At 40.2% G+C, this 24,591-nt stretch overlaps 2 protein-coding genes across 3 annotated transcripts; both read left to right on the top strand.

The window, feature by feature from the left end:
* The first annotated feature begins 162 nt into the window (after nucleotides 1–162).
* Nucleotides 163–18,290, top strand: LOC111225278 (tyrosine-protein kinase fyna). Its single transcript, XM_022750046.1, has 12 exons — nucleotides 163–305; nucleotides 7,857–8,113; nucleotides 10,202–10,298; nucleotides 10,695–10,793; nucleotides 11,043–11,146; nucleotides 11,556–11,705; nucleotides 11,848–12,012; nucleotides 13,050–13,229; nucleotides 13,724–13,800; nucleotides 14,352–14,505; nucleotides 16,228–16,359; nucleotides 17,801–18,290. The coding sequence occupies exons 2-12, from the start codon at nucleotides 7,867–7,869 to the stop codon at nucleotides 18,007–18,009; spliced, it is 1,614 nt and encodes a 537-aa protein (XP_022605767.1). The 5' UTR covers nucleotides 163–305; nucleotides 7,857–7,866; the 3' UTR covers nucleotides 18,010–18,290.
* A 2,169-nt stretch (nucleotides 18,291–20,459) lies between these two features.
* LOC111226030 lies at nucleotides 20,460–24,329 on the top strand. 2 transcript variants are annotated; one of them, XM_022751110.1, is made up of 9 exons: nucleotides 20,460–20,917; nucleotides 21,036–21,169; nucleotides 21,809–21,911; nucleotides 22,115–22,314; nucleotides 23,231–23,319; nucleotides 23,423–23,491; nucleotides 23,662–23,766; nucleotides 23,858–23,926; nucleotides 24,050–24,329. In XM_022751110.1, the coding sequence occupies exons 1-9, from the start codon at nucleotides 20,490–20,492 to the stop codon at nucleotides 24,218–24,220; spliced, it is 1,368 nt and encodes a 455-aa protein (XP_022606831.1). In that variant the 5' UTR covers nucleotides 20,460–20,489; the 3' UTR covers nucleotides 24,221–24,329. The 2 variants fall into 2 exon arrangements, with proteins under 2 accessions (XP_022606831.1, XP_022606830.1); XM_022751109.1 differs by having other exon boundaries at nucleotides 23,852–23,926.
* The last annotated feature ends 262 nt before the right edge of the window (nucleotides 24,330–24,591 follow it).

The following is a 24,591-nucleotide window of genomic DNA, read 5'->3' as shown; positions in this document are numbered from 1 at the left end:
AATGTGCGTCATCCTTGTTTTACCTCAATTCCCCCCCCAAAAAAATATTTTATCGTATTTTATCGTGAAAGGCTTCATCGGAAGTGTTGTTTGTTATTATCGCGAGCTTGCCACTAGTCGCCATCGTCATCATCTGTACACACGGCGGCGACAGGACTTCTTGAATCGGCAGCAGGGACGGGTCTCCCTCCGCTATTCTGTCTCAATGCGAAGAAAACACACTGACAGAAAGTAGAAACACTTCAGCGAATTCCCACACGAAAGTCTCTTTGGAAACTCCGATGGATTAATCTGATTTTTCTGCGGTAAGTACGCTTTTTCCCCCTGTGTTGAATTTCAATTGGTGCACCCGCCTTGTCCCCTATTTTGCGCTGTGGACTGCGAGATGAATTCATCTAGGGAGAGCCGAGGAGATAAATAACACATTGTAGGTCGCTGCATTCAGGCCAGCATTCACTCTAGATACGCTGCACATGTAGCTTAATCTGTTTGGCGGATGACTTTGCCCTCAGACGGGGGAAAACACAGGGAGAGAGCGGTGATGGTCTCGTAATTGTGGGTGATGTTTTGCAGTGCTGTGATTCTGGAGAGGGGGCTCTTGTGTGTTGCAGCAGCAGCAGCAGCAGCAGGGATGGACGCGCTGCAGAACAGAGCTGACCACTGAGGCCATGCACACACATAATAAATGCCACAACGGCCTGCAGACAGCCTCCTGTTGATTTACCCCAAAATAATTGTCATGGGCTTTGAGCTAATTGCATTGCCACGCTGTTAACTATCAAATTAAGGCTGCCCTAATCGGGTTATCTGATGTGTCTGGGGGGTGCAGCCATCCATCTTGTAGGCAAACACAGGGGATGATATACTGTGAGTGTGTGTGTGTGTGTAGCTGGGAGCTAACCTCAGTCTTATACATGTGCAATAAGTTACGCAGTAGTTGTGTGTTGGTTTACAAATATGCACACAGCGCCCTGCAGCTCTGAGCATTCAGCCTGCCATTGCTCCATGAATGACTACACAATAGCTTGCGTGATATGTATCAAATTTGAATGAAAGGACTTTCACATTATGGTTCATGGACCATGAACATTCCCCCTCTGGCCCTCTGTGTCCATACAGGGGCACCTACTTCTCAGTTATGCTGGCACAGAAGCTGCCACTTGCGAATTCAGCATTTCAGGTTGCCATGAAATATGTTGTCATGAAGGTGTAATGTTTAGCCCAGCAAGGGGTTAATTGATTACTTTAGTTAAAGCAAAATGTGTTGATTTACAAGTTTACCGTTTGGAGCCTATGCTTGGTTTTGTCAGTCCATAAATGCCACACAGACAGCCAGGGCTGTAACTAACAACTTTCATTTAGGGTTCCAGCGATTGGTCGATTAATCGATTAGATAGATAGATAGATTAATGGACTATGAAAATAATGATTTACTTGACGAATTGACTAAGGCTTTGGTCCATTAAATGTTGGAAAATAAAGAACAATTTCCATCCCAGTTTCCAGAGTCCAAGTTGACATTTTCAGACGTCTCGTTTTGTGCAACCAGAGATATTCAGTTTATGATATAAAATGGAGAAAGGAAGCAAACGCTCACATTGGGGAAAGCTCACACCACAGAATCTGTGGCATTTTTTGCTTAAAAATGGCAAACAATTCTTAAGATAGTTGGTATTTTATTTTCTGTCAACATGACTGATCTATTTATCAGCACTCATCCATCCACCGTGTGGCTCGTGGCTCAGTTTGCACTTTCCATCAACCCAAGTGTTATTCACTTCTAGCAGAAATCTGCCAACCTACATTGCTGTAGGCCTGCAACATCATTATTTCCAGTGGGTTCTTACAGTGACCATTGCCCTGCTCTGGCACAAGATTTGGAAAGAATCATTTAAACCCCCCCCCCCCAGTGTAGACTGACAGGCACAAGCAGCGAGAATCTGTTCCTGTTCATGGAGAGGAAAAAAGAAAAAGAAAAAGTTAGTTCAGGTTTTTCTAATTTGCCCTTTTATCCCATTTGGAAAATGTCCATGTACGAGGCACAAATCTCGCTGACTGACTGGTTGTTTACAATGGGCTCAGTGATTTAACAACATGACTCAACATACTCAACTGTGAACACTGTGACACCAAAGCACAGTAATGCTTAAACCCACACATACATACTGTATGAAGCTCAGCTGTGGGTTTTTATAACTGGCTGTGTTCATTCAGTACGTGAAGAATGCTTTGAAAGCCTTAACACTGTATTTCATTGTGCAGATAATCTTGTTGCTGAGTGAAATGTGGCCATTGTCTTGTTGTTGATACACTGAATGAACTCAGTTGTCCGACACAAGCAAATATTGTAACTATTCAGAGAATGGCAGCCATAAGTAGGAGACTGTCAGAGTTGTACCAAATCCAGTAAACACTGCAGTGAGTTTTATGTGCATTCAAATGGCGCACAACTGAAAATGATCCTCACTGGGTCGTTTCTTTGATAATGTACAAGTTGTATTTTGCAGTTGAATAAGGTCACTGCAAATGTGACTTCAGTGGGATGGGTGTGGGTGGTTTGACCTTGTATTGAAGCATGTCAATGATCTGAGTGTAAAGGGACCCACACTCCAAATTAAACAGGCCTGACTTGTCTTGAATTGCAAAAATGATTGTATTCTGAGGCGATGTGTAAGTTCATTGGGGTCAAATAATGAAGACATTCCTGGATGTAATAACCAGTTGAGCGCAGTCTCACAGTTTATTAGTCAAATTTCAACGGCTCAAAGCTTCCATTTTCTCTTTTACTTAGATTCTTACTGTCATTTCTTGCATCACTAATAAAGAACAGAAATAACATCAGGTCAGCTGGTTACCAGTTAGATAGTGTGTCCCCATTAAAGCAGCAATTAGCCTATTAATGAATGAGCCGATTGATGGAAAATTCAACAGCAACTCGTTTCATTCTCTGGTTTCAGCTTCTTGAATGAGAGGATTTTCTGTTTTTCTTGGTCATTTCTGAAAGTAAACTCAATATACTCAATAATGTATTTTGGACCGATGGTCGATGGAACAAGACATTTAAAGAAACCACCCTCAGCTCTGGCAAATTATAATGGCCTTTCTTTCTTTTTTTTTGACATTTAATAGACCAAATGATTAATTGAGCAACCTTTCTTTGTTGATCGATTGATCAGTTAATAGTCACGTTGTTTCAGCTCTACAGTGAATTAAAACCAGGGCTTTCAAATGATTTCACACACATCCAGATATCTCTGTAACACGACATCAGACTGCACATGTGTCTGTTTCTCAGGCCTGACTGACTGTCTCCTGTTTAATCCATCAGTTACGCTGTGCGACCCTGACATGTCTGTCCTTTTAATTTAGTATATTGATCTCGCAGCTTCACTATAAATGGCCGAGTATCTCATTATGGCTCCCAGCTCTGTATGTGTATGTGTGTTAGTATAGATGATTAACACTTGTGCCCATATGGCATCAGTATCAAGGCCTTCATTTCAGTAAATTAATTTCCAGTTGAGCCTGACAGTTGTGACTAATGTAGTAGCACTAACCCTGTCCTGTTACTCTTTGTTCAGATAGTATTGGCTTCTTCGTCTCGCTCCATTCTTCACTTCCTGATGTGAATGAATCCTGCGGCAGCGTTGACAAATAGTACTCAACAGATTTGGCCAGACATCAAAGTCAGATTTCAGACTGCATCTTGAGCCAATCAAGATGAGGCGTTTTTAATATGTGAGCTCTGCCCGTCTTTGTTTGTGTGTGTGAGAGTCAAGTCCACCCACTCTTTCCCCCCCGTCTCGGCCTTGTGCTGTTAACTGTTACAACACATTACGTAGCTACGATCCTGTCCCCACTGGACCTTCCTAATCACGCCAGTGTGGTCGTCTCCGAGGCAAGATGTTCATTTGGGCCTGAAAATAGCGTGATGAGGTGGCCATGTGATACCCAGGCGGTGCCACGGAAAAGGAACAAGCCCTGTGGCTGTGATGCCATCATCTGCTTTTTTCAGATGGGGGGGGGGGGGCCACAGGTTAGGAAGGACAGAGCAGGCTAGCATGTGTCTGAAATGATAAAATGCAAGTAGAACACCCACCTCACATCATGATGTTACAGTGCTTTGTCTCGACATTTTGATATGATCCATAGCGTTGAATCATGCGTGTAATTGAATAACAGACAATAGTTGTCCCTTGGATCCGAGAGCCAGTGATTAATGCTTGTGAAGCTCTTATTATATTATATTGTATTGAAAATGTGATAAAGCTGCCTGTTGCTATCACATGCACTTGAGATGTTTCTGATCTCCAAAGATGGCGGATTTTCATTGCACCTATGCAGCGACTTCAGTCACAACATGACCTGTACACAGACATGATTCATATGCAAATGCTTACTAAGCGAAGACTGTGCCAAAAAAAAAGACAACAGCACAAAGGGAACATGTGTATATAAACAAAACAAGATGGCCTAGATTCTGTGCAGCAGATGCATACAGGTGTGTTCAAGCTATGGTAGTCCCTGGCCTTTTTACTTGAAGAGCAGGAAGATTTTTATAATCCCCACAGGCAGCACGACGACATGAGATCTCCCCTCATTTACTCTGATCCCTCCAGGAGTGGAGGCAGTGCTATTTCAATCACTGCAGTTCAAGAGAAAATCCACCAGAAAACAGAATCTACTTCAACTACAGTATCTTAGTCAGTTTAGTTAATATTTCCAGGCTTGTGCAATTCCCCACTAAAATTGTCAAAGACTTGTGACTAACACAGTTTTCATCATTCAAGAGGTCGGGCTGGAGTGAATGTTTCTGGACTGTGTTCTTGTGTATGTGCATAGATATTTTGTTTTAAACTCATGCCTCCTGTTTTAGATATATTCCGATAATTTTGGAAAGTTAAATCAATCTGCTGTTTTTTTTTTTAAAATTAGTTTTGTAATCTATAAATTGTCTATAAAATGGAGTGAATCCCCATCACAATATCTCAAACCCTATAGTGACGTCTTGTTTTGTCCAACCAGCGGAGAACAACAGCAAATGCTTTTATTTTTATGAGATGGAAACAGTGAATCATTTTCAGTTTGAAATTTTCTTTGACAATCTATCATTTATCAAAGTTGCTGTTTGGCAAATTTTTCTTAACTAATCAATAAATTGTCGACGCTTCTGAAAAGTTGACAGTATATCAGTAAAACAGACTCTGAACTGACACGTTTCGACACTTTTCAGGGAGGCTTATGCTTTTACCCCTGAATGGAAATTGGAGGCTAAACACATGTTTCAAAGTGGATTTTTGCTGCAGATATACCTGCTGTAAAGTAGGGTGCTGTAAATACCAGAAGATGGGAGATGTAAATATAAATGCCAAGAAAGATTATCTAGAGGAGCAGCAGTCGTCCTCCTCCTCCTTCTCATGTTTCACTCTGTGGTCTCAGCTTTGGTCGGGGCTTATACTGTAATGCTACCGCTGGGCTTGTTTCTTCTTCTGGGTATTTTATGGGGTTTTATTGGCAGCAATGAATCACAGTGTTCTCCTTCTCTCTGCAGTGGTTCCCATCTTCTTGTTAGTAAGGTGTGAATCCTATATTTAGTGGGAATGTATTTCATCATTGGGATTCCACAAGTCCTCCTATGTTATTAGTGGCTTTTACTTACTTACTTGTACTCTACATTGCACAGTTGGATAATTTTAGTCTGCTGACATGGATATCTCAAAGACAACATAGATAAGATAATGGCAACGTGAAACAGATGTTCAGATTTGAAATCAGTGCAGTTGCTATAAGTGAAACTCAAATAGTCTGCTTTGTGTTTTCTTTTTCCACTACTTAGCTAATGGTACTTTTAAAGACTGTATTTTCCAAATCCAGCAAATGAAGTCCACAAATGAAGCCGTTATAAAGAATCCAGCCAAAATAGACATTAGTAAAGGAACAGACAAAGAAATGGTGTCACAATATCAATACTGGCCAGAGCAATTGTGCAGTCCCTGAAAAGATCCCTTATTTTCCGGGTTTCTTAAAAAATTAGTTGCTTTTAATTGCGTTATGTCTTCGACTACACACCATACTTAACTTTGTCTGTTGCAGTGCTCTCGTGTGCAACAAGTGACACATCTGTTTACACTTTTTTTCTGATGGGAGCACTTTCTTGCTTGTAAATGTAAAACAGGCCTGAAGGAATCCAGTCATATACTGTGTAGCTATCCTTGTAACCATTAAAGCACCGGTGTCCTTCAAAACATGCCTCTGACTCATTTAAGGCTGCAAACTGGTTTCCTGAGAAAAGATTTCACAAACATGACGTGATCGTTTTTTCAGATATTTCCTTGGTTTGCTTCCAAGCATTAAGAGAATCACATCAGGGCTGCAATTATTATTATCATTTCATCTAGCAGTTACTTTCTCGATTAATCGTGAGTAAATAGCAAAAAAGAATGCCCATCACAAGTTTCCAGAGCCCATGATGACATCTTAAAATGTCTTCTCTGACTAACGGTTCCAAACTTAAAAAAATATTCAGTTTACTATCATAACAGAATAAGAAAACCAGAAAATACTCACATTTGAGAAGCTGGAACCAGTAGATTTTTGTCATTTTTGTTTTAAACAACTAATTGATGATCAAAATACTTAATTTTCTATGGACTGAATAATTGCTTTATCTCTAAATCAAATGTAAGGAGTCTCAAAGCATCTTCTGACTGAAACTGAATCTTAAGATGTGATGTTGCTGGTTATTTTCAGCTATTATTTATTAGTTATTTCACTTGTCCTTAACCTAATGTTTATGTTTATCTCACTGGCAAACACATTTTTCTCTTTAGATGATCATTCTTCCTGATAGATTAATTACTCTTGACAGAAAAGAGGCACCACCTGTTAGTCGACCAACTGCGCTGTTTTTGTGGATGTAACCGAGTCTTTAGCCGGGGTCAAGAGCAGTGTGATAGTTTCTTCCTCTCATCCTCCGTCTGCAGCAGCGCTGGCGTTTGCCCCGAGCACCACGTCTCTCCACGCACAGCGACTGTAAACAAGTGTGTTTCCAATTAGCCGTTTCCGAAGTCAGCTGGCCACTAATGCTGATGAAAGCCGATGGCCGCTCTCCCAGCCGTGTTCATGGGCTTCCAGGGCTTCCAGGGCTTAAAGGGGACGGTGGGAGGGTGGGGTGGGGTGTGGGGTTACGGTGAGCCAAAATAACGATGGTCAGGCTGTTTTTAATTGGGAAAGCGGACTGCCACAGTCATTACAGACACTGGTTTAGCTTTGCTGTAGTGAGGCCAAACGCTCCATCAGTCCCCCTCATGAGACTCTGTGTGTAAAGCCAAAGAGCAGTTTGCTGTTTTGGGTCTGTGTGCACTTTAACTCTGTGCTCTGAATCTATAGATGGGTGTGTGGCTCCTTGTAAAGCAAAAAAAAAAAAAAGAATAAATAAAGTGCATGCCAACTTGTAATTGCTGGGTGTAAAATGTGGTCTTGCAGTAAGATGGAAAAGTAAACCATGGTAAGTAGTGCTGTTAAATTCCTTTATGGCAATTTAAGATGGATATTCTCAGCCCACAGTATCTCACATCAGCATCAGTGTGTACACATATTTACATCAGGGATCACATTAGCCATACACTGCAGCTCTCTCACATTATGTTCCTTTGTTTAATTAGTAATGGCGTTTAAAGTAGCGTGTTTAATTTCAGCCTAATTGAAAGATTTTTCAGAAGGCTTTGTAGCTCTCAGAGGAAGCTTTGAAATAATGGGATATTGAATCATAATTTCCCCCAACGGAGACGGCTTTTGAGCCATTACTTCACCTGCGTGTTAATTCCATCTCTGTCTCTTTCTCCCTCCGCCCACAGAGAGTAGAGAATGGGCTGTGTCCAATGTAAGGATAAAGAAGCAGCAAAACTCACTGATGACCGGGAAACCAGCCTCTCGCACAACTCGGGGTACCGCTATGGATCCGACCCTACGCCGCAGCACTACCCTAGCTTCGGGGTCACCACCATCCCCAACTACAACAACTTCCACAGCGCCGCCACACAGGGGGTGACCGTGTTCGGAGGAGTCCACACATCCTCGCAGTCTGGGACGCTCAGGTCCCGGGGGGGAACAGGTGAGGTTGAAGAAACAAGGCACCTGTTAAGTAGCCAACAGGGTTTGGCTTTTGTTTTTGAGAATAATAACGTATCTGAAGATACTTTTTATACTTTTTACTTTTTAGTGAGCTTTAGAGGTGTTGCTAGGCAGATTTTGTTACCACCGGGCAGAGCCAGGCTAGCAGTTTTCCTCGGTTTCCAGTCTTTATGCTAAGCTAAGCTAACAAACTGCAGGCTGTAGCTTCAGTGAGAGTGTAGTCTATCTTCTCATCTAACTCCTGGCAAGAAAGCAAGTAAGGGTATTTCCTAAAATGTCAAACTGTTCTTTCAAGACAAGGTGACATTGTAACTGTGAAATACCTTGCTGTCACTGAATGAGGGTCAAATTACAAACAGGGCAATTAAAATAGAAATAAAACGTCAGTCTAAGTTGTAAAGCTATAAACGTCTTTGAAGACCACTCACTCACTCACTCACTGGCTGGCTCTCATCCAATATTCAATAAAAGGCTGATGTCAGCTGAATATATGTTTGTCTAGTAAAGAGTCATCGCTTCAAATTTTCAACTTTCTGAGATGATCTTAAATTAACCCCATAAAAGATGGAATTGTCATCTTTATTTGTCTCGTTTAGTGTGTGATTCTTCTCTTGTGTGTGCGTGTGTGTGGACACTGTGGTGCTGTGATGAGTTTATGTTTCTGCAGAGGATGAATGTCCACTGGCTGCAAGTTAATGGAAAACAGAGTGACCTAAATTATCGCCGGTGCTGTGCGAGGCACATCTGACGACCAGAAAGATCAGATATTGTGCTGAATACTGCAAAAAAAAAATGTTTCTGGAGTGGCGAAAATGTGCTTCACAGCCTCTCACTTAAGATTTTAAAGATACATACGATGTGTGATGTATAAATTAACAGCATCTCTCGCTTTGATGTTGACTACTTTGGGCCTTTTTTTTTCTGAAGGTAGATCCCAGCGCAGATAAACACTCTGCATCTGTGGAGTCAGCACCACCGGCGTGTATGAATAAGAAATTACTCCAGGAGGGCCGCACAAAGCAACATTCATGTCTGAGATTGTGGGCTTAAGTTTAGATAAATAAATAAATAAATCAACACTCAGCCAGGGCAGAAGTAGAACAGAAACCCCATCTGACCCCTCTGTGAAGATTTCAACATGTCTGCCTAAGACACAGTGTGCAGATTTGGTCGTTGTAAAGCGCGTTTTTTATTCCAAGGTAACTGCATTGACGGGGGAACCGTGCATGGTCTTCTTGCAGCTTGGTAGCTCAGACTGTCCAGAGACGATTCAGATCAAATCAGAAAATGAAATCATTTTACAGTTTCAGGCTTATTAAGAGATACAGGGAGTCCAGCGCTGTTCCAAATCACATCAGATAAATTTGATTGGCCCATAATCTAGACCTTGGCAGCGTTAACTGTTCGCTCACCATTCCTAGAGAGGCTTTGTCTGATAAAGAGTAAAGTCAGTTTTCTTTTATTTGTATGCAAGTCATTTTACTTACTTGCATTTTAAACCAATATTACAATAATTTACAGTATTTATTTATTGGCCACATGAGGGCAGCTTGTGCTGACATTACAATGTTGATATAGCAAACATGTTAGCAAACACACATCTATTTACACATTCAGCAGGCATGGAGCAGTATTATCATTCATTTGGAGTCGTGCTTTTAGCCACCAATATTTACTCTTCCTTTAGCCCTCCACTGACTCCCGAGTCTATTTCTCTCTTTAGCTGCTAAATGCTCCACTATCGAACAGCTAGTTACTAACAGTGTCTAGATTTCTGTCTAAACCGAATCTTGTATATAAAAGTACATATATATAAAAACATTCATATGATCAATTGTGAGAATTTGAGTTTTCTAGAAAAAAAAAAAAAAAAGCAGCAGATGGGATGTAAAGAATAAATGAAGATGGCAGTAAATCTTGTTGCCGTTACATAACAAGCAACCCATGTGTTGGACAGATGAACCAACCCAACAATAACACCACAATGAAAATCCGAACATAACACTTCATCCATATAATACATCTCTCCTCTGCCAACCACCACATGTAACGTTTTGTTTTCCTGCAGGGGTGACTCTGTTTGTGGCTCTTTATGACTACGAAGCCAGGACCGAGGATGACCTCAGCTTCAGAAAGGGGGAGAGGTTCCAGATCCTCAACAGCACGTAAGTGTGAAAACATCTGCGTGACACCATTTTAAGGGTGGCGGTCGTGTTTTCCTCCTCTGTTTTTTCGTGAATGTGTGAAAGCTGCATTTGAAATGAAATGTTGTTGAAAACAGACTTGACCTGGCTTATGTAGGTTGTTCCATTTAAAGTCTGACACATTTCTCATGTTTGCACCATAAAAATAAAGTATGTCTTGTTAGAATTGTGATGTAGAAATAGTTGCAGGATGCTTCTGCTTTTATACAATACAAATGTAAATTTCCTGTTGTTTTCCTGTTGAGTTCCTGTGTTTATTTGTGCCTGTCTGCGTAACGTGTACATCTCGATCCGTCTCTCTGTTTGTTCCAACCTGCCTCCATCCTCCTCCATCGCTCTGTGTCCTCCTCTCCTCAGCGAGGGAGACTGGTGGGAGGCTCGTTCCCTCACTACAGGTGGAACTGGTTACATTCCCAGCAATTACGTAGCTCCGGTGGACTCGATCCAAGCTGAGGAGTGAGTAAAACTTCTTTTTTTTTTTTTTTTTTATATGGAGCACACACATCACTTACACACAAGTCTCCATCTCAGAGACACGGCAGCTTCACCAGCAGAGATCCTATCATGATATCATCTCACTGCCTTTTTGCTAAATGTGGCATAGTGTCACGTACAGACAGAATAAAGGTCAGAATATTGAAAAAAAAAAAAAGTTCGAGCAAAATATTATACTCCACAGCTTGATCCCCTTTTTCTTCCTTGCAGCTGGTATTTTGGTAAATTAGGTCGAAAGGATGCAGAGAGGCAACTGCTCTCCAACGGCAACGCCAGAGGCACTTTCCTCATCCGAGAGAGTGAAACAACCAAAGGTACTCTGATGCAGCTGCATCTATTATGCTGACGTGTTGAACGCTTTTAAACTTTAGGTAACAGACAGATGTGTGAATAGATAAAGATTTAGGAACGCTTCATTTTAATTTGTAAATTAGCAGTTTATTTATAGAAGAACTTATAATAAAAACATCCAACATCACAACTTAAAAATTCAGTCTAATATCATGTCATTAACTATGCAGTTGCTCCATATTCAATGCCCTAAATCTTTTGCACATTGTGCTATATATACACTCATTAAAAAAAAACTGACACACATCACATGTTCCATAATCCCTTATGAAAGCCAACATGGTGAAGTGTCATCAGATATTTTCCTCTATTCTACTTGAATCTGTCAGTTTTGTTTTTTTTTTTCTTATCACTGTGCTGTCTCTGTGCCAGGAGCCTACTCCCTGTCCATCCAGGACTGGGATGACATCAAGGGAGACCATGTCAAACACTATAAGATTCGCAAGCTGGACAGTGGCGGCTACTACATCACCACCAGGGCCCAGTTTGAAACGCTGCAGCAGCTAGTGCAGCACTACTCTGGTGAGGCTCTGCTACAGTTATTCTTGACATGACATCTACTGTGTTTCTGCTCCCTTCAAATTGAAGTCTTTATATGGATCAATGCGTCTTTACAATTACAAGACGGATACAATTTTAAATTCAAACTGCACGATCAATCCAGCCAGGGCTGCAGGGCTGTGCTGCCGCCTGATCGTGCCGTGCCACAAAGGCATGCCTCGTTTGACCGACCTGTCAGTCAAAACCAAAGACGTGTGGGAGATCCCGCGAGAGTCGCTGCAGCTCATCAAACGTCTCGGAAATGGCCAGTTTGGAGAAGTCTGGATGGGTGTGTATCTTTTTTTTTTTTTTTTTTTGGCATCCTATTTTGGCACAAATGAAAAATTGGACAGCTGTGAGCAGTGTTGCAGAACATACTGTGTGTGTTGGATCATTCAAAGCTAACACCCAGCTAATGTTACCCACAGGGAGTGTTTGCCTTCAGTGATTTCATTTAACAATTTAGAGTTTTTGCTGGATACGAGTCTGCATGATCTCAGGGTCCACTTTGACTGGATAAACATTTTTGAACTTCCAATGATTTCTGATTGGATTCAGGATTTGAATGGGCCTTAAGAGCAGTTAAAACTTGATTTAAAATTGATATGTTTAAATATTTTTTTGTGCTGATGGCTCTCAGAAACTCGGTTCCAACAAATGCTGATTTAGTTCAATGAAGTTCAGTAAAACTTAATTTGTCCCACATCCGGCAGCAAAATACTCCATGTGTGTCAGATTTGCTGAGATCTGAACATTACCACGAACATGGATTAAGCCAAATCCTAGAATAGTTTTAAACAATGTTTTCAACTGGAAACAATTTATTTTTTCCTCTAGCTCCAACATTAAGTCCTCAAAACTTGTCAAGCATCATTTTACTCAGCGTTAGAAGTAGTCTGAATGCAGAGATGTCAGTTTGTTTGTTTTTGTGTTGGATTGTGTAATATTTTGTTAGTTTATAGTTTTAAAAAATGTAGATAAACAGAAAATAATCTGTCTTCATTTATTTTTCTGTTACTAATGCTTTAATTTGTATAGATTTTAATCATAGTTCTGTATTTTTATGATGGGTACCCTGATGCTCAACAATATGCCTTACTAAATTTGATACTTCAGCTGCCATTGTTTGTTGCCATTCATCTGTTCGTCCCTTTATTTAAACTTTATTTAACAATCTCAAGGTAACTGATAACCTCACTATAGTTCAGTGACACTTTGTACATTACAGTACTGCGAAAATCTTACATTGTAAAAACAATTCTGCTGAAATCCCAATCACTAACCTCTGGAAAACTGAACTTGAACAACCTCTGTATTTTCTGTCAGGCACGTGGAACGGCACCACCAAGGTGGCAGTGAAGACTCTGAAGCCCGGCACCATGTCGCCTGAGTCCTTCCTGGAGGAGGCTCAGATCATGAAGAAGCTCCGACACGACAAACTGGTGCAGCTCTACGCTGTTGTGTCCGAAGAACCCATCTATATCGTCACTGAGTACATGAGCAAAGGTTGGAGCTGTTTTTCAAGTGACACTTGAAAAGACAGTATGAATATTACATACATGCACATGTGCGCACGCCCACACAGTCTGTACATAATTTATACATCTGCATGGACTGTACACTATGACAGTATGTGTCCTACTTCATAGCATGGTGCTCAGGCCCATGCCCACATTACTGTACTGTAGAAAACACTATTTATTACAGTCATACAAACGCTAAATGTGGTTTTACATAAGAGATTTTGCTCAAAAACACTGAGAGCTACAGTTACCACAGCGATAACTAACAAATAAAAATCTGAGCCAAATGAAACTCGTGTGGCAGGAATCCCAGAATTGATGTCACATTAACTACAACATGTAGCTTCAGTTTTTATCCAAATTTGAGTTGAGATCTAGAAGCTGAAGATGATATGAAACATCAGATCCTATCCTTTTTTTTATTCCTTTTTTATCTGTTTTCTTTCTTTTCTTTTCCTTTCCTTTTTTTTATTTTAGGGAGTTTGCTTGATTTCCTTAAGGACGGAGAAGGACGAGGCCTCAAGCTGCCAAATCTAGTGGACATGGCAGCTCAGGTACACTGCTGAAAATAATCAGAAATCTTCATTCTGTGGACTTACTACCGCTAAGCGCTAACTGAATTTTTCTTTCCAAGAGCATAATCCACTTTAATCTTCTCCAGCTGTTACCAGCGTGTTTACACTTTCATTAGGCAACTTCTTACTTAAACAGACCAAAATGGCCGCATTTTAAAAGTGTGATGTTAAGTAAGAGCACAAGGAAACTGTACGTATACATTGTAGTTTACCAGTCTGGCTGGTCAAATGGACAACAGATAAGTGATCAATCATTGGCAATCAATCGCTGCTGTTTGTATTTTACTCGGACGCTGTGATTCATCACTTCCTGTAGGTTGATTGTACCTGACACTGGAGTTCATTTTGTAAATCTGGCATATATATGGATTTTCGTTGAAGAGATGCTCCTCTCAGTTGCAGCCCCATGTTTTTCTCATGCTGATAAAATGACTGAAAGTCGAAATTAAAAAAATCTCGTTTAGCACATATTTAATCACCTTGAAACCGTTCAGTGATATTCACAGGGAAAAAATAACTTTATTTCCCAGGTGGCAGCAGGCATGGCGTATATTGAGAGGATGAACTACATCCACAGAGACCTGCGCTCTGCCAACATCCTAGTCGGAGACAGTCTGGTGTGTAAGATTGCTGACTTTGGTCTGGCCAGGCTCATCGAGGACAATGAATACACAGCAAGACAAGGTAGGCCTGATTGATTGGAGAAAATCCATCTCTAAGATTTTGTGTGAAATCCAGTTATTAGCGACGGCTTGTTAGTTTTGAATTATTGATTTTCTAAATCGTGATGCACAATTAAAATTGTTTTGGCTTGTTAAGACAAATGTATAAATAGGTTGCTAGGAAACATCTGAAGTGTGGGCCAATGGAAAAACAATCAACTATGTAAACAGGAAGTCACTGTAGCATCACAAGTTGTATCATTACCTCCAAAAATACGAATTTCAGACCAAACCACAGTATATATCAAACTCATAAATGTTGGTATTGGTTTATTTTATTTATATATGCATTTGTGAAGGAATATGTGTTTCAGGATTAGGAGTATACACAGACATAACACAGATATTTTTAGTTTAAAGTGGACTTGATCTTTACAACTGATATTATTAACACCGATGTCCCATGAATGTCCAAAACCCTGTTTACAAATCACTGAACAAAACTTTTCTTCTGTATCGAAGTAATCCAGCGATAGTTATCTGTAGATCTATGGGTACACTTCAAACAAGAACTGCTAATAGCTAATTTGGTGTGCTTGTAATGGTGCCACTTTGTAAACAAATATGGGCTGAAAATAAAACTAAAAAGCTGAAGTTTGTGCCTTCACTTTAACCCCTGGTTTCGACTGAGTGAGAAATCTGATTATGCTAATGCTAAACTAGTGTTAATATGACGTTTTAATTTAGTGTTTTGATGTAGTGATGTGTGTAGATCTCCACTTAGCAAACACTACATTAAGTTTGAACTTCGAAACAGCTGCAGTTTAAAAAGAAATACTTTTAATTCATTGGTCCCAGTCTGGAAATATATTTATTTTTATTACACCCCGTTGATGGAATAGAGATTAACTTGTGTCCGTATTTTATCTTTTGTCTGACTTAAATGTTTCTGTAGTTAGTCCCCAACCACAGCATCTTCTAAAAACCTCATCGTCAGAGGAAAAAGTTGGCTGGCTGGCAGATGGTTTATTCCATTTAGTCGTTTCCAAGACACATTTTACACACACACACACACACACACACACACACACACACACACACACACACACATATGCACACATGCTAATTTTCAAAGTACAGTAAATGAGCAGGAATATGTCCTGGTGACACCAGTGGAAAACAGGAGTACATGTGGTTACAGCATGGCACAAAGACTACAGAATATCACATTTACAAAAGGCCAATGTGAGGATTTAGGACAGAGCTCATGTTGTACATGAAAATCAATCTGTCACTGTGTATCTTGTTGGAAGGAAGTGGCTGTACCCTGAATCACTCAAACGTTGTTCTCCTGAGTCTGTGTTGGCAGACGTGAACTACACCAGGAGGACTTCCAGACTCCGTTAGTCACTCTGTCAACATGTTCAGTCACTCATTTGTTAGCATTTTAAATGTTTACTTATTCGACCTGGGCCAAATACAAACTGTGATGGAGAGAGTTAATGGAATTTTTCCCTTTTCTCCCTGGTGGGATGTTATCATGTCCTCATGTCTCTGCACTAATGAAATCACAGATGAAGGAAAAAATCCTCAGAGAGAAGATTGACCTACTTATTCCTCAGGTTTTAGAAAAGGTTGTTGCTTTATTTCTCTCTGTATTTCTGCTGAAATCACAACAGTGACATAACAAAAGCTTTAAAGCATCATTGCTGATTTTTCTTTCTTTGTTTTTTTTTTTTTTTAGGTGCAAAGTTTCCCATAAAGTGGACTGCTCCTGAGGCTGCGCTTTACGGGAAATTCACCATCAAGTCAGACGTGTGGTCATTTGGCATCCTGCTGACAGAGCTGGTGACCAAGGGCAGAGTGCCCTATCCAGGTGAGTGTTCAGCTCAGTGGATTATGCAATCACTTCTCAATTCCACTTGATTGCTCTTGTTTGATGTTTGATGTGTGTGTGTGTGTGTGTGAGTCTACTGAGAGCCATGACTCTATGCTAAAAAAAGAGCAGCATGTTGCATAATGTACAATACATTGTGCATTATGCAGAGACATGTTCCCAGCTCACTGTGTGAGCATGTGCAATGATTCAGTGTCCCTGTTTACCTGCCATACGCGTTATATTTCAAGCATTTAAACACCCAGCTTGAGTTGCGGAATAACGCAAGAGAAGAAGAAGCTCAATTTCTGGATTCTAAAATTATTAATGGCCCTACAAACCCACTTAGATGTTTCACTTGTGGCTAAATAAACATATAGCATAAGTGAAAACGAAACTAACTGTGTGTGAGGGTACAAGCAGATTTTTGAAAGAATCATTATACGAATAAGCTTGAGAGGCAAGAGCAGGACGTTTTTTAAGGAAGTCACAGCAGGAAAAGAAATGATAAAATGAAGGATCCTGGTATGGCGCATACTGTCGCACTGCCATGACCCACTGCGAATAGAACAGAGCCATTGTTAATGTGATTGGTAACACCTGTTCTTTGCCATATTGCAAAAGGAGACAAAAAGCAGATGTTTCGTCACGGCTGGCAGTTCAACTTAAACCGTAAAGCTGTGCTGTAACTGACAAAAGTCACCTCCTGTTACTGTTGCTCCCTCTGCTGTCATTCATTTAGATTAGCATTTCATGAGCCCCACTGTCCATCTGTGGGCTTCTTCCTCATGTGGGGGAAGTTAATATTGTCACTCCCCATCAGCTGCTGCGCAGAGCTTGGCGTATCCTTGTAGGCAGTGAAGCCAGACATTGTTCTCTTTGTATTTTCCTGTTGAGCTGTGTGTATTTTAAAGACCCATCTAGAGGCGGCATTGCAAATTAAATTGGGCTATACATGCTGTGGTAAGTGGCATTGGTTCAAATTGAATGAACAGATAAATATCAACTTTGTACATATTCTGTATTCACACTCACATTGGTCAGTCAGAAGGAAGCTTATACAACGTCTTCTTTATATGTGTGAGCTGATATGAAAACAGATTTATTTCAACTTCAATATTAATTTTGGTATCAGCCTTAAAAAAAATTCCGTGTTGGTCCATTTTATTATAGAGCATGCAAGTTTGTTGTTGAATTTTGGGAACAGTCTGCATGTGACCAAAATAATGTAAGCTTAAAGCTCCACTTACAAACTTTTTGGAGCTTTCAGTCGATCCAGTCATTAATCAAATAACATTGTTCATGTGAGCGCAGAAACATAATAAAAGAAGTGTAATAGAAATAGAAATGCAGGACAGTTAGAGTGAGACCATTATGTGAGGTTGTTATTGAAAAGTTTTCAGTGCTGTTTCCCTCCATTTCTCCATGTTCCTCTCTCCAGGCATGAACAACCGCGAGGTGCTGGAGCAGGTGGAGCGAGGCTACCGGATGCCATGCCCGCAGGACTGCCCCACGTCCCTGCACGAGCTGATGGTGCAGTGCTGGAAGAAAGACCCGGAGGAGAGGCCCACCTTTGAGTACCTGCAGGCCTTTTTGGAGGACTACTTCACTGCCACTGAGCCCCAGTACCAGCCAGGGGATAATCTCTGAGCACCGCCGCCCTCATCTCATGTCATTTCCCTGGCCTTCCACCAGAGGGAGCCAGACTCCACATATTCTCTCTCTCATCCTGTGGCTCCAACGATCTTAAAAGCTCATCGACTGACTTCTTGACTTCCAAGTATCTCACACACACACACACACACACACACACACACACGCACACACACAAGAGGACGGATGGCTGCTCTGTCAGCAAACTGACTATCAATTCAGTGGATGTTTTTGAGGTGGGAGGGGGCGTTTGAGATGATTGAAGAGTTAAAATGACTGCCATGGTGAGTTGTGTAACTTGTATGTAGTGTAAATATAAATTGCTTGTTTACTTATCTCTTTTTTTTTCTTTTTTTTTTTCATTTTATATTACTTTTGATATTTTGGAAATGTGTGGATTTTTTTTTAATCCGAGGTTAAAGTTATTTCAGATTTATGGCTCGTAGAGAAACGTGTGAGGCTCACAGTTGGTAACAAATCGTGACATAACAATTGTAGGTATGGTAATAGTTAGACATCGTGGACCGAGATATCTCAGAAATTTCTCTGGGAGTCCACCAACCTTTTTTACGAGGTTAATATGACGATACTGCTCTCCTCTTCTCAAGGAACTTAGATGTACTATAATACCTGTTCTTGCCTTTTCATGTTTAGTAATATTCTTATAATGTAAGGGAATGCCTTCATGCTTTCTACACACTAACTTAGTGCATCATGGACTCTTCCACCCAAACTTGTATGGCATCTGCACTGATGTTAAGTGCATTCATCGCATTTCAGCTTCAGCCAATGATTTATAGATCAACATTAAAGTAACTTTTAGTTCAGCTTAATCTTATGGGCTGACCCCCCCCCCCCCCCCCCCCAACCCTGGCCAATCATGTGTTTCGCTGACTGCTTATTATACTGATGATATTTTAAAATGTATGTTGCATAATTGTATGGCAGCAGGCTGTGTAAGAATTCTGCATTGTCTTTTCGCTTCAGCGGCCAAACAAACAAACAAACAAACAAACTGCCACTTACATGACGGGAATGAAGGATGCGTTGCGTACCTGTGTTTGTCCCTCCATAATGTGTTCCTGGAAATAACATGTTGTTTACGAGATCAAACATGTTTATTTTGTTGTATTGTTTTGCTCAGCATTTCGGCCAGTCTTACATGTATTTTTAAGGTTACATGATTATGTGATTTTTTTTTTTTTAATGCCAGAGAAATCTGCAACTCTGGATGACGTTTTATCATCCTCAACCATCGAACTTCTCTCCCTGGGTGAGAAGCATTCCAGGACAATACACCATTTCTGTGTGTATTTATGTTGCTTTTCAAGTGAGCGAAAACTAGATTTTGTGTCACTTTATTTACCCTAATTCAGTAGATATACAGAAAATGTTTTTGGTCTCTACATTATTTATTGTCCCTGTCTGTTACTTGTACACAACTGGTTTTGAAATAAACAATCTTGCCATCATCATCATCATCATCCTGTGACTTAAACAGTCAGGAACTGGTTTTTAAAGGACGGCTGACTTTCTGCAGAGAACACAGCAGCACAGGGTTCATTTTTTTTCCCCTCAGCACTGTGTAAATACACGCAGCTCAAATGAATGTGGTGTCTGTGAAAGTGAGTCTTTCTGGTTTTCTTTCAGTCTGAACTTGACACAAAGGTAACATGACTGAACTGAATATATGCAAATCACTTTGTTAGGTGCTCACCCTGCAGTTAGAGGCCTAGAGGCCAGTCAGCCTTGTGCTGCATACAACAGAGTACAGAAAACTCTTATTCAGTACTGGTTCAGTTTGATTTTTTTCATCAAGATTTGAGTTGTTTTTCTTTTTTTACAGTTTTGATTTTATCTTCCCCCTAAAACTGACATGATTAGGATTAGGTTTTTCTATTCATACAGCCTTCTTATACCCTTTTGCATGAGAATACACTGTTGCTTTAATATATTTTAGCCTCTTTTACTTGGTCCTCCTATAGCTAAAGAATATTACGTCCTGAATCATTATATACTCCAAGACTAAGACTGAGTTCAACTTTCCTGGCCAATCTGGCTGAGCAACACACACACTTCATTCTAGGCTTTGATTGGTTGCATCTCGAACAGGGAATAATTTGCATATAACAGGCTGTAACACACACAAGCCTCTGCACCCACAGGAGTGTAAAGAATCCAGCAGAGAACAGGTAGGTCATTGTTACTCTCTCTATTCAGACTGAGTCCTCTTGACCTGGTAGGCACAAAAGACATTTTATGTATGAATATGTTTCATGTGAAATGATTTCTTAAGGATAATTCTTGTATATTGTGCATGAAAAGATCTCTGTTCAACTGTATTTTAATCCTGTTTAAAATGTCCCAAAGATTTGTTGTTTCTTCTCATTTTTGGTTTCAACAGTAGAAGTAAATGTCTTCCTGCTTGTTTCTGTCACTTCCAGGACTGGAGGGTGTGCTGAAGTCACCTGGGTAAGATGAAAAAATCTGAAAAAGTACCAGACCTGAAAGTGTTTTCCACCACAGATGAGTCCAAAAATCCATTTCGACCTTTGAGCCCTGAAGTCACCGTAAACCAAACTTTTCACGCTCACCCACATCATGATCAATTCAGGCCAAGCTGTTGCGTAGATGCGCATCATTTCTGCCAAAGCCAGTACAGAGGTGGACGAGTGAACCAGTGGCTTCAAGGGAGTCATCCAGCTCATGCGGTGCAGCATGTAGAGCTGATGCACCACAGACAGCCAGAAGATAGAGGAGCCAGTTTTGCGAGGATAAATTTTCATCATCAACCTCCTGAAGTCTGTCACTCACATCCTGCAGAGACCAGGCACAGTGACATGAGAGGAGAGAGCAGCTGCTGGGACTGTGGACCAACAGAGCCTGCAAACAGAGATACGTCTGGGTAACAGAAGAAACTGTCTTCCTCTGATTCAAAGAATAGAGAGTCATTTATATTAGCTTGAAGGATAAATTTGGACAAAATAATTAATGGGTTTTTTTGGGGTTTTTTTAACACTCAGAGGGGAGTATGGATACAATTCTCAACATCAGAGCGATGAAGAAGAGCTTGAGTCTCCACTGCCGCTCAGATCTGACAACGACTGGCAACACTACAGTCCCTTTCTACCTCCTCACCACTACACCCACAACTATGGTAAGGACATTTTTTTTCGCTTGTGTGTAATTTAATAAGAGCTATACAAATATATCTTCACTTACTCACTTACTATATTTATTTTATTTTTAACAACACAAATTGCAGAGTAATGAAAAACATAATCCGCTGGGGGCCTGACTCAGTTTAGAAACTGTTTGCCACCAATCATATATCAGGTCTGAGCGACAAATCCATTTTTAAAAAGTGAATACAGAATAGGGCAGAAAACAGCAAGAACAAACATGGATTTTTAAATGTATGAGGAAATAGGTTATAGTATAAAAAGAGAGGTTTTCAGGATTTTGTATATTTAGTGGATAGTTGTTAATGTTAAGGTACAACTTTGTGTTGTGAATTTCACTGGTAACTGTCTTTTCTATCCGTTTGATATGAACAAGAAATGATGCCATTAGAAGCATTATTATATTCTCATGCTGAAACTTGTGTGAGCTTTATGTGGTTTTGCTCTTAAGTCAATGTCTTTTTAGACACTGCTTTTTATGAGGAAACCTACTCAGTTCTGCATAGACCGTCAACTTGACACATGCGCTGTCACAGACATGTTTGAACTGCATCTACAGGCCTCCATCATACTCTAGATGTCAGGTATTATCTATCATTCTATCTATCATTCAGAAGGGTGGTACAACCTCAGACCGGTCAACACATACCCACCTCAACCATGTCTATACGCTGCTCCCTGCCAGCACAGAAGACCATGGGATGACGCCCAAAGCTGGTAAAGAACAAAATAAAGAAACAAAAATGTCTTTCACAACTAAGTGCACACAAATCCCTGAAAGGTCACCATTAATGTATTTTAAAAAATGCACTGAGCCAGGCGCTGCAGCAGTCTCTACTTTGAATATTACACAGACCTATCACATGTCAGCACCATTCAGCTGAAGAGCCTTTGTTTGTTTTTCTTTTTCGCTGCTTCAGGCTCCAACATCATGCTCCCAGCTGCATGAATGACAGCGTGGCTCAGGGAAGCGTCTCGGTTAACGTGCCTCAGTTCTCCGTCCCCCCTGTGCACGGCGTGTCACGGGTCAGTGTGATCAACCCGAGCTCAGCGGGAGCAGAGGCGTCTGTCTCACATCCACACGAGAGAAGAAGAACCATCAGTCTGCCTGACGAGTGCCGTGAGTCGCTCTGTTCCCTCATTTAAACCGACTCTGCTCATGTTTTTTGGAGTGTGGCCTATTTTGGCAGCTCAGTTTATATTTGAACAAAATAATTATTGGGAGCACGACACAATTCTGTATGGGTTCTATTGTACTTTAATTTGCAGTAATTATCCTAATTTCAAAGTTACAACAGGAGGCATAAACTAGCCAGACATGCTTACGGGCTTGGTGAAATAAATCAAAATGAATTTTAAAGATAACACTCAGTTGTTATTACTGTTGGATTTACTTTAATTTCTGATGTGTTTTACTTGTCATGAAGACAGTTGTTTTCCCTTATTTCTATAGGACAGAATACAATAGCAGTAGATGATATGATATTTTGGGGTAAGATCACCAATGAGACATTCACCAGTAGAGTCAGTGTAATGTTTTAAATGGAGCAACCAGAAAAATAGAAACCAATTTACATCCAGTACAACAATTACATACAAAAAAGTACCATCTTGCTGAAATGTATCATTGTAAATTGTTGGTTATTTGTGAGACTGTAGTTTGTGCTGTTCTGCTGGGCTGGAAAAACTGTAAGATGATTCTTGTACAGTAAATCCACATGTGGTCAAAATATTATAAACAGTTTTTAATGAAGTGCAGTCCAGTACAACAACTAGACAAACACACATTCAAAACTTCAACAAAACTTGAATATTTTGACTAAACTTGACTTTGATTCACTTTAACTAAGTTAAATAAATATTTTAAATTAAAATAAATTTCTAATTTAAATATAATTAAAATAAATTATAGTATTTATTGCAGCATACAGACATTACAGTAGACAAGTGTTTCTTGTTTTTAGGGTCATTCAGTGTAATTTGCTACGAAACAATATATTCTGAGATTAATTCTTGATTCTATGATCTCTTCTCAGGAAACATCTTTATAACTTATTCTTCAGACGTGTGCTCAGAGATGGTCCCCTTTGTAGACTTCCTCACAAAGCAAGGTTTTCGACCAGCCGTAAGCTACTACCCTCTCAACAGTCCGATTTAAAAACAGAAGAAAAAAAAATCTTTTAAACATTTAAACAAATCGTCTTAAAGCCCTGACTTTAATTCCACAGATTGACATATTTGACAACCCTATTAGACGCATGGACATCAACAAGTGGAAGGACAGTTACCTGAAAGATGTAAGTGAACACTACCTGATTTTAGCAGCATTTATTAACATTTTTGTATTGCTTGTGTTATATTGTTATCTATAATCTTTGGTAATAGTTTTTACAGTAATATTTATAAGACTAAATCAGACTAAATGTGACTTTATACTTCAGTTGTTAAATTAATATTTCATATTCAGCCATCAAACCTGATTATCATCGCCATCAGTCCAAAGTATAAGGCGGACATCGAAGGATGTGTAGCAGACAGCCATGGTCTACACACTAAATATGTTCACTCCATGGTGAGACAGTGTTTGTTCTTCATTTAAATGAGACATCATTTTGTGAAGGAACTCACTACTTAAGTCTTGAGTCTAATTTTCCCAGATGCAGAGTGAATTCATCCAGCAAGGCAGCTTGAACTTCAGATTCATACCAGTTCTCTTCCTCAATGCATCTCAGGTCAGAGAGCGAAACACCTCTGCTTGATAACTGAAAGCATTGTTTACACATAACTTTATATTTTCCACTATCTGCCTTTTTCTTAAATGAAAATATAATATGCAACACATGAACGCTTTACAGAAACATGTCCCAAGCTGGCTTCAGAACACGCGTATTTACTGCTGGCCGCAGGACACTGAGGATTTGTTACTTCGCCTGCTGAGGGAGGAGAGGTATGTCCCTCCCCCTGTGCCTACGGAGCTCACCCTCATCATCAGGCCTGTGGCCCCGAGTTCTGCAGCTGCACTGTAAAACACACACCTGTATTTATGCATGTGTTTATGTGTTTGGTGCTTCAGTTTCAGACTGATTTCATGTGGAGTTATTGTGCAGTTTTTTTATTTTATAATCCTCAGAAGTGTTCCAGTACAAGTCAATAACAGCTCATCTTTTAAGTTGTGTTGTATCTAATGTACAGTTTTCAGATGTTTCAATAAAGTTTTTTTGTCTGTGTACCTGTATACGCCGTATTAAGATTTTTATATGCTAGGGTGTGGCTCTAGCTATAGGGATGGCAGTGTTAGTCAGTCCAGCACTTTGATCCAGACTGAAAGAGCTCAACAAATACTGGACTTGCCGTGAACCTTTGCACAGATACGACATGTCTCAACATCTCAGCATGT

This window comes from Seriola dumerili, unplaced genomic scaffold (assembly GCF_002260705.1).
Source record: "Seriola dumerili isolate Sdu_G_001 unplaced genomic scaffold, Sdu_1.0 BDQW01000149.1, whole genome shotgun sequence".
NCBI classification, from domain to species: Eukaryota; Metazoa; Chordata; class Actinopteri; order Carangiformes; family Carangidae; genus Seriola; species Seriola dumerili.
This window is presented reverse-complemented; position numbering and strand designations above follow the sequence as displayed.